The following is a 12,713-nucleotide window of genomic DNA, read 5'->3' as shown; positions in this document are numbered from 1 at the left end:
TTTCGCCATCTGTCTGAAATCAAATTAGTTTGTTCACAAATATCATACACTAGCCTTCAAAATGTCGGGGTCGGTACAATTTTTTTAATGTTTTTTGAAAGATGTCTCGTATGCTGCAATTATTTGATCTGAATGTAATACATTCCAGTGATGCACAGCTGAGTTTTCAGCATCATTTCTTCAGTCTTCAGTGTCACATGATCCTTCAGAAATGGATTTGATGCTCAAGAAACATTTATTATTATTATCAATGTTGAAAACTGTGGCTCTCCATGTTTTTGTGGAAACCGTGATGGATTTTTCCTGACACTGATTTCAGACACATCATGGCAATTTTTCACACATTTGAGATTTTGAAGTTTCAGTTTGTATGGTGGGCAGTTCATGTGAACTCAAGTGTAACTGCAGTTGGTATGAAAATAATCTGTTTTTATTTGCAGTTGTAAAGAAATATTGATGTCATAGAATTTGTATTCAATCAATTAATCTCATTAATCTTAGTTAAGGTTAATGTCTATATTCGCTGTTCACAAAAATTCACAAAAACTATTTTTTGCTACTAGCTGCATTGATGAACAGCTGCTGCTAGGACTACCGCAATTCAAACCCAAAAATACTGTGAGGAAAGACCTGCGGCAGCAGAAGGAGGGATGTGGAATCAAAGCAAGTGTGAAAACAGCCTGAATTGATTTGTCTTTGGGTTTTTTTGGGTGGTGGTTGTTGACAAACAGCTCCAGCACTCCATTGCTCGCTCTGAATAATTAGAAAGCTGCGGTGAAACACCAGCCAAGAAGTGCAGAAACGTCTGACGCTCCGGCATTGATGAAAGTGCCGAAAAGCGCACCTCAGACCACGGGGGTCTCTTCTCATTCTTACAAAACCAAGTCGGAACTATTGCATAACCACGCCGTCACTAAACTCAGTGACATTTTATAACTAGTTTTAACTGCCATCAGCGCAATCCGACAGAACACAATGTAAAGATGCAGAGGTTCCCCCGGCATTCGTTTTCTCCAAGCTCGTTTTGTGTTCGTGACCGTCCGCACATGCATGGCCTCTTCCTCTCACAGTGTAAATATACTGTGTTCCTTCATGCTAGAGCAGGCAGGCTGATAGCTTTACAGCCCAAGAACACATTTTCTCTGCCTGTTGCGGATTTTGCTCATGCTGCTAAATTATGACATATTTTGTCATTGGCGCTCATGACGATGGCACACGTTTTGGATAATGCTGCTGGGTTAATGAAGATGACTCACGTTGACATGTTTTTAACCATCCATCTCTGCCAAAGCTCCTCATCTAGAGTAAAAGGCCATTTGAAATATTAACAGGTGAAAAACATCCACCATCTAGAGATGTTTATCATAATGTTTCAGCAGAAACAGCTATTCAGTCAGATCTTACTCGCATACAAACTGATCTTGTGTTTTAACTAATATTTATGTTTGCTATATGCAATTTTTATGCTCTTTAGAGGATTGTGTTTGAGGTTGGGTATTGTTTAACTTTGAATTGTATCTAGTCCGATTATGATTCTTTTTAGTCCAGCTTTGATTCCAATAAGGTAAAAAAAATTAAGTCAAACACGTTTATTCTGTCTTTTTGCAAAACATTATTTTGCAGCTGAATACTATGAATAAAAACCAGTAGCCTAAAGAACACGTACACAGGAACCAGAGCAAAAACAGCTAGCCTAACTGATATACATTTCAAATACAGTAATACAATAAGAACAAAATAAATGTATTAGCAATAGCATAAATACATCTTTTGTGAGATAAAAGACTTGAGATAAAAGACTTGAGATAAAACTGACTGTTTACGATGACATTTTGGGTCTGTTTACACCTGGTCACTTCAGTATCTCTTCAGCAAGCTGCTGACCAGGTGACCTGGTGTAAATAGGCCCTTTGACATAATTTTGTTTGTATTTTTTTTTCTTCTCGTTCAAGCGTAACAAGACGCGAAAGATAACTCAATTCAGTATTCGCACACTATCTGAGAGGTGGATTTTTGTGCGTGCACTTCAGATGTGTTTTGGAGCACAGAAAACAGTGTGAGAGTACCAAATTGTGTTCTCTTTCACGTCTTCTTGCCCTTGAATGAATTTAAAATCACATTAAAATGCTCACACAGGAATCAATAAGCAGAATTGAAATGCACGTCTTATCGAATCCAGGGTTCTTGGACATTTGGAAGCAGTGTTTTGCCGAATCTTTACTCCTTGGCAAATTATTTCCCCTGTTGAAGCTGCTAACTGATTGCTTAATCCTAACCCCACACCCTAATCCTAACCCCGCCCCCTAATCCTAACCCCGCCCCTAATCCTAAACCCGCCCCGTAATCATAACCCCACCCCCTAATCCTAACCCCGCCCCCTAATCCTAACCCCACCCCCTAATCCTAACCCCACCCCCTAATCCTACCCCCCCCCCCCTAATCATAACCCCACCCCCTAATCCTAACCCCACCCCCTAATCCTAACCCCGCCCCTAATCCTAAACCCGCCCCGTAATCATAACCCCACCCCCTAATCCTAACCCCGCCCCCTAATCATAACCCCACCCCCTAATCCTAACCCCACCCCCTAATCCTAACCACGCCCCCTAATCATAACCCCACCCCCTAATCCTAACCCCACCCCACACCTAATCCTAAACCTACCTATTCTGGGGATTTTTAATTGTTGTTAATTTAGCAACTGGTAACATCACACTCTAATGCGATAAACTGAAATCAGTCTATAGCCACATCTATCATCTAAATTTTGATAATCTGTATTTATTTGGGATCTTTGTGTAAATACAAACTATATGTTTTGCAGGTTGTTCCAACTTATTTTTCTGTTATGCCGAAATATAGACCTATATAGTCCATCTTTCTGAGCTATGCTGTCTTTTCGCTTGCCTCTTTTCTTCAAATATATAGCTACAACTATAATCTTAATATATTTATCTTCACCTTCAAATATAATCTGAGTATTTATTCTGTGTTTGCAGGATAACTTCCCTGCTGGAAATCCAGAGAGACTCCAGGATTTAAAATCAACCGTCGACCTGCTGACGAGCATCACCTTTTTCAGGATGAAGGTACGACACACACACACACACACACACACACACACACACACACACACACACACACACACACACACACACACACACACACACACACACACACACACACACACACACACACACACACACACACACACACACACACACAGAGAGAGACACACACACACACACACACACACACACACAGAGAGAAGTATGTGGGCTATTTAACTGGAATTAAAGCAGTGTGACTCCACACTATGACTCAAACACACAATAAAAAAACCCTCATACATTTCATGAAAGCGAATTCTTTCAAATAAAAATATGAATGAAACTATCAGGGGGTTTTGTGACTTTCATGGGCAGTCAAAACATTATTGCAGTTGTTATTCAGTGTGAAGGACTTGCTAATAATTTCCTGCATTAAGTAGTCAAATATATTAAATGAAAAAAATAAATACATTTTCATAGTGCTTGCATCCTGATTGAAGTGTTAACCGTTACCCATCGAGGTGTTTGGCCAGGTGGCACATGTATTGGCCAATTAGCTCATGTAGTGTCATTTTAAATGGCAGTGTTTTGAAATGGCAAACATGTGACTATGTCAGATTGTTGTGTCTTATGCAGAGAACCGTGTTCAGTGCATTTAAAAAGTGCTATTTTGAATTGCAAAATGTGTGTAAAGCAGAAAATGTGACTTGGAGACTTGAGAGGAGGTTTTGCTCTCTGTGTGTCTGTTTAAATAATTGTTCTGTGCATGCCATTTTAGTGTGTTAGCAATTGGAAAAAACTGTAAATGTATGTAATACATCTCTAAATCCATTAAACTCCCGAACACTGGATAAACGTCTTTATCGAAAGACTGGGTGATTTATTAAGTAGGCTATTATGTCATGTAATATTTGGGGGAGCAGCATGCATTTTGATGAGAAAATGTCATTCAAGTGTCATACAATGTAATGTGACTATATATCAGCTTGAGGCACAAGTTAACATGAGTCCAGCTCTTCCCATAATGAAACAAAGAAGACTTTTGAATTATTCCTACATCAATTTGTACACGATAAGTTGCTTTAACGTTGCGCTGACTGCTTATCTTGACGCAGTTTGAGTCCTGTATCAAGTATAAGTCTATTGGCATTTTTGTCAAACAAACTTTTGCCATTACAAGCAATTAAATAGTTTTTTAATTTTTACAATAATATCAGCATCATGTAGTGCAAATGTTTCATTGTAATGGGCGTATTGCACAGGTTTCACGTCTGGCGTGAGGTCACAACTTAACACATAACCAGTTAAACCGTAACACCGGCTCCATCTGTTTATTTGGCAGGATATAAAACCTCAGATTGGGGTTTCTTAACTTATTTTAGGTGCAGAACGCCTCACAGCAACTTTGGAACAAGCAAAAATCAGTCGTAATCCAGACAAAGAGTAAAGATCAAGCGCCTAAAAACGTTGGTCTACGCGCGTTAATTCGAATAGTTTTTCCCCAATGGCAAAAACGGATATGAGGTTTTCGTGGGCATTTCCGGTAATGCCGACCAAGGCAATTACAGCAGTAATAGTAATTTAGGGTGTAATTGTCTTAATTGTCATGAAAAATAATGGCACAATGAAAAAAGATCTCTGAATAGCCATACAAATATGTGTCATTTTCTTTATGCTTATATATTTTGGGGCTGAAATATGACCCTGACGAGTTGACTTGACTTGCCCGATTGTGACTTTCTGATAGGCTATATTCATTCACAGCCGTTCTGATACAGATCTCGTGTTGATTGTCTCGAGCGTAATGAGCTGCTAATCACAGCTTTCATGCATTGAGAGAGTTCTGATGCGTTTCACTTCAGCGAGCACAGATAAAGTGAATATACTCTCCGATTGTTTTCATCTGTGTTCTGCTTCATCAGCTGCGAATGTAAAGCTGCACTTTTGCAGTGTGTAATGAAATATTTTTCACCGGCGCTGCAGGGTTTCAACGATTTCTCATTTGTTTGCACGAAATAAAAGAAATCTTTTGGCTCTTGAAATATGTTCTTGAGTCAAATTTATTTGAGCACAACAATAACAAGAACCACTTGTTCTGGGGGTCTCGTGGCAATACAAACGTCTTTGACTTATAGCTCAGCTCTGAGTGAGACAATACAGCCTTTTTTGAGAAGGCATTCAGAATATACTGATTTCTAGCTGTTGGGGAGCCGCGTCTGTGTCTGGAAATGTATTCAGAGCAAAAGTGCTTGTAAAATCACACTACTCAGAGCTTTAGGTCGCTTAAGGGGAACCAACCAGACTATTTTATTTAGTAGACATACTTTAAATGAGATCACAGGCACGATTGGCCCCTGCTGTTAGTTCACTGAGCTTGATTCTCTGTTGTGCCGTTTGCAGGCATTTTAATATATGACTGACTATTGTAGTTGCAGTTCAATATGAGTTGTAAAAAAGACATCAAATCCAATACAAATAATAAACAGTGATTGATTTTTTTTTTCCTTCCTTTCTCCTCCCAGGCTATTATAGTTCATTTACACAGACGTGCGCACATTTGCTATTTCGTTTTGTCAAATTTAGTCCTTGCTGAGACATTGACAGCCCTTGGCCACAAACATACCGTATGCAAACACAGACGCGAATTAGAAGTTTCCTTCAAATGTCTGTGCCATTAAACCACGTTATATTATTAAAACTGTGCCCTTTTTGCATTATTAATTTCATCCTGACACATTTCAGAATGCAATGGCATGAACCAAGCGTATGTAGCTAGAAGCGTTTGTGTACTTGCGTGGAATATGTGTTGGGTCTTTGATGTAGATAGATAATGTTTTATTCAAAACTGTATGTGGGTCAATGATGATGTTCATTTTTATTTTGGTCTGGATCAATGAATGTATTTAAAGCTGCATTAAAAATGCAATTCTTGAAAACAAGGACTGTACTGATGTGTGTCACCACTGTGTTCATGGACTTTTCAGTATGTTGTCATCTGTCACATGTTCCTTTGTTCAGTTTCCCGCCACTAGTCTGTCTCCATGGTTACTATCATTAGTTCATCTGTATCACTTGTGTCCATCATCTGTGTTTGCTATTTAGTTCCTCCCGTTCACTCTGTCATTGTCCTATCTCTGTTAGGTATGGGTGTGTTTATCCTGCCTCCTTGGAGAACTTTTGAGAACTAGATGTATATTGATGTTTGTCTTCATCTTCCTATCTAAGCCAACCATGACAAAGTGTTTTTTGTATTATTAATATTTAAGAAAATATGATTTTATAGTTTATAAGAACAGATATTAATGAATGAGGCATTTATATAGCACTTGTACTACTGTACATATATAAATATAAAATATATATTAATATAATACATTTATTTTAATAATATAAATTATATTTTTGTATTAATGTTACTTTATATAAATAAAAAATGTTTTTTTACTGATAATTTATGTAACTGACTTGGTGGAAGCCATTTTGTTTTCATATGACAAGAAAACCATTTTCAGGATTTTAAGTTTCTTATCTTAAAGTTTCTTAATTTATATAAAATATATATATTTAAATAATCTACTACTTGGCTTGTATTTTTAAGAATTGTCACCATCTCCTGATTTTCTTTATTTGTCATTGACCCACATGCAGATTTGATTGCCTGTGAACTGCGAGAATTAAGGAGTGTGTTTGGATGAGTCGGACAGAGTAGACTGAGGCATGAGGAGATGATGTCACATCCTCACACACACACACATACACACCTAGCGCTGTCAGTTCATTAGCCAGGCCTTGCATCTGATAAAAAGCGCTTTGTCATTTTAATGACTGACAGCTAGAGTGGTCTGAGCAGGCAAATCAGTGAAGCGCGGCTAAAGAGGCAGAGGAAGCCCCGCCCACCGAGAGAACACCGCTAGGCAGAGAATGAAAACTCCAACTGTCACAATGCATTATGGGTAATGGAAGAGTGCCCATGCCAGGGTGATGTTTATTTCTCCCCTTAGCATCCGCATTCAGAATCACCAACACGGCACAGGCAGATGAGTGGGACACATTAGTCAGTTACATAAGGCAAAAGAAGTGCATTCTAATGTATATACTGACATTATTCATTTACATATTCTGAGGAAGTTTTTTCAGTTTCTTCTTTAGCTCATGTACCGGGAAAGAAATAAGTCCAAAATATACTAGAAAAGCAAAGAAATAGAGAGAAAACGTGTGTGTTTGTCTTCTCCAATTAATTGCAAAAAGTATGAGACTTTTAGCTCGTTCTGAAGCGTTTGTCCTCCTTACATGAATGATTCCTCAAATCTTGTTTGTTGTTGAGTAGAGCTGTACTGGTATTTTACCAAGTGATCCGACTAATGTGATGGTGAACAAAAACATTAAAAAAAAGTGAATATCACAGAGACTCTTTTGAACTCTTGAAAGAGTATGCAACACCTTAGTAACCACATAGCAAGTTACTAGGTGTTTGCAGAAGTGTTGTTGGTAGTTGCCAGGGCATTGTTTTATGGTTGCTAAGTAATTAGTGAGTCTGAACCGCAAAGGCTAGTCTTACAAGTTAACGTAGTCATCAAATTGTTTTCTTTATGACTGTTCATAACTTTTTTAATCAGTTACATAAAAACGTAGATTGGCCTGTTTTGATACCAAAAAGTTAGACTGACTGCCTCTTGACTAACTGCTACCCAGACAGCAACATAGTGTCGACCCAGTTCCGGTTCCACATCTGGTACACGTGCATTCCAGATGTGGGCCGGATCTGGGCCGACATTATGTTGCTGTCTGGGTAGTGGGTCATACTAGATGTAAAGACACAAGTTGACGCACTAAGTGACGCACTATACACTATGTACTTGTCAATCCTGTATTGTATTGTACTATAAGATTATTTGTCATTCAACATCGGAGACTGATAGCCCCCTACACTATGTAATTAAGGGTCCAATATTCCACACTTCTTATTTTGGTTAAATAAGTCCATCATCCGGGTATTTAACACTACTCGCACCATTTATACTACAAAACGACAGAATTTTTGCAACTGGATCCTGAATGGTTGTAGATTCTAGTATTGTGTGTGGATTCTAATAGATACACCATAATATTACAAAACACCTTAGCAACCACATCACTATCAACCATAGCATTCACATGGCAACACTCTGAACACTTTTTAGGAAGCCATAGAAACTATTACACAGAATACCTTAGAAACGGCATACTGCATACATCATGATTTCTGATTATATAAGTTGTGATGAACCATTTTAACCTGTTAACCTTCACGAGGACGCTGACACACTGAATTGTTCTTTGTTTAAATAGTTCAAAGTTACTATTTGATTTAATGTTATTACCTTGACAAACTAATATGTGTGTGTTAGTATTTGACAAATTCTGAGTTTTTGTGTGTGTGTGTGTGTGTTCTAGGTGCAGGAGCTGCAGAATCCTCCCAGAGCCAGTATGGTAGTTAAAGACTGCGTGAAGGCCTGTCTGGACTCCACCTACAAATACATATTTGACAACTGCCATGAGCTCTACAACCAGCTACTGGACCAGGTAAGAGCAGAGACTAACCAGCAGGGTTAAGAAAGGATCGAAGATCAGTAAGACCACAAACATACTCAAGTACATGAATATGTTATGAATAATGTTTCCACAAGGTGTGCTTTAGGGGTCATTGACGCAGACTGTCCTCTTCTATGGTCAGTTTTCTCTTTTAGGCTTCATGTGATCAGTGCTCAACACTAAGGATGTTTCTAATGGCCTGGTTAGGCTAGTGGTTTAGATTTTTGCTAAATAAATAATGATGGGTGGGTGGATAGATGGATAGAAATTGGCAGGACTTAAAAAAAACGGAAAAAAAACGTGTGGCACTGGCCCGATCGGTCCATTGACAATCTGTTAAGTATCAGAAGAACGTCTGTTCGACCTTATTGTCGAGCCCTGGTGTTGAAGTGTATAGCGACCTGAATAACACATGCTGTTGAAGAAAACTCAATCTGCGCCTTGAGAATTGAGATCTGTTAAATATGTACAACTAGACGACACTCTTGCAATGCATTTTCTAAGAAGTAACATCTGTGATGTGTGGAGTTTCTGGAAAAATGATGTGTGTGTGTGTCACATATATAGTGTTAGTGTGCAGAACGAGAGAACAGTCTTTCCTGGAAGAGAGCGTTTCTTCTCACCCCTGTTGTAAAGTACATGCAGTGTTATGACACTATTTCTGATGCTGTTGATGTGTATGTGTGTATAGCGAGTCTCTCATTACAATGTCACTTCGATCTGATCCCTCCAGTCAGACACGACAATGAAATTTCTCATGGTCTATCCACACTACACACACACACACACCAGGGCAGAGGCATTCACGCATTCACACACAACATGATCTGATTCGTTGACCCCAGAATCCTCCGTCACAGGGATCTGCTGTGAGGACCGATGTCACGCTCGCTCAAAGGGTCATGACAATCTGGTTGTTAGTTCACCACAAATGAAAAGTCAGTCATCATTTACTAACCCTCATGTTGTTCCAAACCCATCTACATTATATCTAGCCTAGAAATCTAGATGCACCCTAGCGGCAGCAAAAGGTATTTTGCAGCCAGGGCAGTCTAGCAACTCTCCATAGACCTTCTAGCTGCAAAAACCTAAATTGGGTCAGGCCAATAACATCGTGTATAGAGTAGGCGGGGGCGGGCTTAACATATGACGACAGAGTTGCGACGGCTGCCACTTGAAAACAAAGAATGGCGGCTGCGGATGGAGAACAGCGGTCTTTCGAATCGGCTTTGACCGCGACTGGAGGACTTGGAGTTAAGTTTTTCTTTAAGAAAAGAGCAAAGAACGGCACTTAAGTCATTCTTAACAAAGGAAGAAGTGTTCGGAGTTTTGCTGGACCGGATCTTTGCCGCTCTGACTACGTCACCTTCTTCGTTGCTCTGGTTGGTTGTAGCCAGTGGTTAAATTGGGCCTGGGCTCTCCGCACATAAGCCTGCACTGCAGTGGCGCAAAAAGTGAGTATGCGCTATGCGGCGCATAGGGGCTCTGCACCATGGGGGCGCCAAAGCGATGGTAAAAAAAGAAGTAGTATTTTCTATATGTAGCTGCTGTTGTGCGTTTCTAAATAATTTCTGCATTTCCTCAATGTTATATAACATTTTAGATGAGGACTAACAGAGTAGGCGGCCTCATAAGATTCCATCATAGAATTTTGACATAGAAGGGTCCCCTCTAATAATATCGCGAGCGGGCGGGGGCGCCGTGAGCACGGAGCGAGCAGGTACGAGTAGTGAGTTTGTCGTCGAAAAAGATGGATTAACCCTCAGGGGTCTGAGGTGTTTTCTGGGTCCTGGAGGTGTTCTGACATGCTCTAACATTTGTGCTTATTTCTGTTACTTGTGACATTTTCATGACTAAAGTATTATTACACTGCATTCAGCACAAACTCTGCTACAATAATATGTCAGCAGCATGTATGTAAAAGTTTGTAGTTTTGAGATAATAACATTTATGCGTGGTTTGTGAAAATGACCAAAAAAAAAGTCACTGAAATAATGTCATGAAAGACAAACTAATTATTTCGTCGCAAGGCTTTTGAAAATTGTATCACGTAGCCTAGAATATTTGCTCCAAAACTATGTGAAAATCATCCTGAATACTCATTCAGATAAGACAATATATTGATTTAAAATTTGTATGACATGTTTTGTGTAAGAAAGCTTTATGCGAGGAGGCGTTAACCACCATGAATATTGAGTGTTTCACACCTGAGAGAGACAAAGAGCCTCCCATAATGGCCCTATTAGGAGCTCTCAGGCACTATCATTACATTACCTTGCACAAAGAATGAGGAGATTTAAAAAAAAATGGCTTTTTGATTGTTTGAATTTATTTACAACACAACATCATCCAAAGATACACAACAAATGGCAAAAAGCACATTATTTAACACACTGAACTAAAGACAGAGACTTAACCAGTCACACACCTTTCTTTTCCTGAAACATAGTGTATACCTGTCATTTCCAAGGTGTTTGATTTTTCACTTTACCTCCTCATGCTCATGTTGAAGTCAGCAGGACGGGTAGCTACCTAAAAAATATATATATATATATAAAAAAGCTGTGAGCATGCTGATATCAAGAAGAAACCAGGGCTGCATGATTGTGGGAATACATGTTAGATTTCTGGTGAAAATTCCTTTTTAAAATTTACAAAATACACACACACACATATATATATATATATATATATATATATATATATATATATATATATATATATATATACATATATATATATTTGTTGTGCCTTGTAGGCATATACCTGCACTGCAAAAAATGATTTTCTTACTTAGTATTTTTGTTTTGTTTCCAGTCCAAATATCTAAAAATTATTAAATCAAGAAGCATTTACTAGAGAAGTAAAATGACATAAGAAATTCTATTTTGTTTTAAGATAAAAATAAAGTAATTTAAGTAATTTTTGCTTAAAACGAGCAAAATTATCTGCCAATGGGGTAAGCAAAAAAATCTGAATTCGAATAGAAAACAAGAAAAAAAATCTTAATTCAAATGGAAACCAAGAATTTTTTGCTTACCCCATTGGCAGATAATTTTGCTCGTTTTAAGCAAAAATTACTTAAATTACTTTCTTTTTATCCTAAAACAAAATAGAATTTCTTATGTCATTTTACTTCTCTAGTAAACACTTCTTGGTTTAAGAATTTTTAGATATTTGGACTGGAAACAAAACAAAAATACTAACTAAGAAAGTATTTTTTGCAGCAGGGCTGAATCAAATAATAAGAACAGTATAGCAGGCATAGTTAAAAAGGAACACTTCAGTAACACTACACTAGAGAAAAACATATTGATTATCATATGTTACTTCAAATGTTTACATCGATATGACGTTATGAAATGAGATTGGAGTAAAATCATGGTTTGCTTTTCAAACGCACGTCGCGCGACTGCGTTTTCAAACTCTCACAGCGCGTGCAGGGGACATTCACTGAAGCATCGAGCAACAGTTCAATGGCAATATGAAGTTTATGCAACAATAACACTAACTAATATAATTCAGGATTATTTCTTACCTTAAAATCGTTCTAGTCTTCAAATCGCGATCTTCTTCTTCAGATGTAAACCCAATAATCTCACAGCATGTCTTCCAAACTCGACGACTGAAGAGGACTGATAAAGTTTGCCGCTTTGTTGTTGAGGTAATGGGGGCGTTCGCGCGACACATGGACGATTTGCATCTCTATATGTTTTGCGCGTGTGGGTGTGGTCACATTAAAACTAATGAGGAAGGGTTAGAGAAACTGAATATCTTGTTGGTTTTATACAAATTACTTAAACAGAGAATATTTGTTTTCGTTTTGAATCAGATAATTTAAAACTACACACTTAAATGATTATAAATATATAGAGCTCACAAATGTGTGACAAGTATTCGCTGAGTTTTTTTAAATGTTTAGAGACGTGCTCAAGAAAAAAAAGTTCACGAGACGGAGAGGCAGAAAGCACACCCTGTTTAATTTCTTTATTTTACAAAAGCACAACGTTTTGTTTTGATTGTAAGTGGACACATACAAAAGTAGACATCTCACAGATTCTTTTTTCATTTTTATTAAGTCTGTATGACCAC

General features: G+C 38.2%; 1 protein-coding gene across 2 annotated transcripts in view; it reads left to right on the top strand.

Moving 5' to 3' along the window:
- Positions 1 to 12,713, top strand: part of unc13c (unc-13 homolog C (C. elegans)) — a 196,376-nt gene that overhangs the window by 69,470 nt on the left and 114,193 nt on the right. For both annotated transcript variants that reach the window (XM_079620744.1, XM_079620743.1), the window contains exons 15-16: positions 3,000 to 3,089; positions 8,484 to 8,612. In XM_079620744.1, coding sequence (XP_079476870.1) covers positions 3,000 to 3,089; positions 8,484 to 8,612 — 219 coding nt within the window. The remainder of the gene's footprint in view (positions 1 to 2,999; positions 3,090 to 8,483; positions 8,613 to 12,713) is intronic.

The sequence above is a fragment of the Phoxinus phoxinus genome, assembly GCF_949152265.1.
Source record: "Phoxinus phoxinus genome assembly, chromosome: 8".
NCBI lineage: Eukaryota > Metazoa > Chordata > Actinopteri > Cypriniformes > Leuciscidae > Phoxinus > Phoxinus phoxinus.
This window is presented reverse-complemented; position numbering and strand designations above follow the sequence as displayed.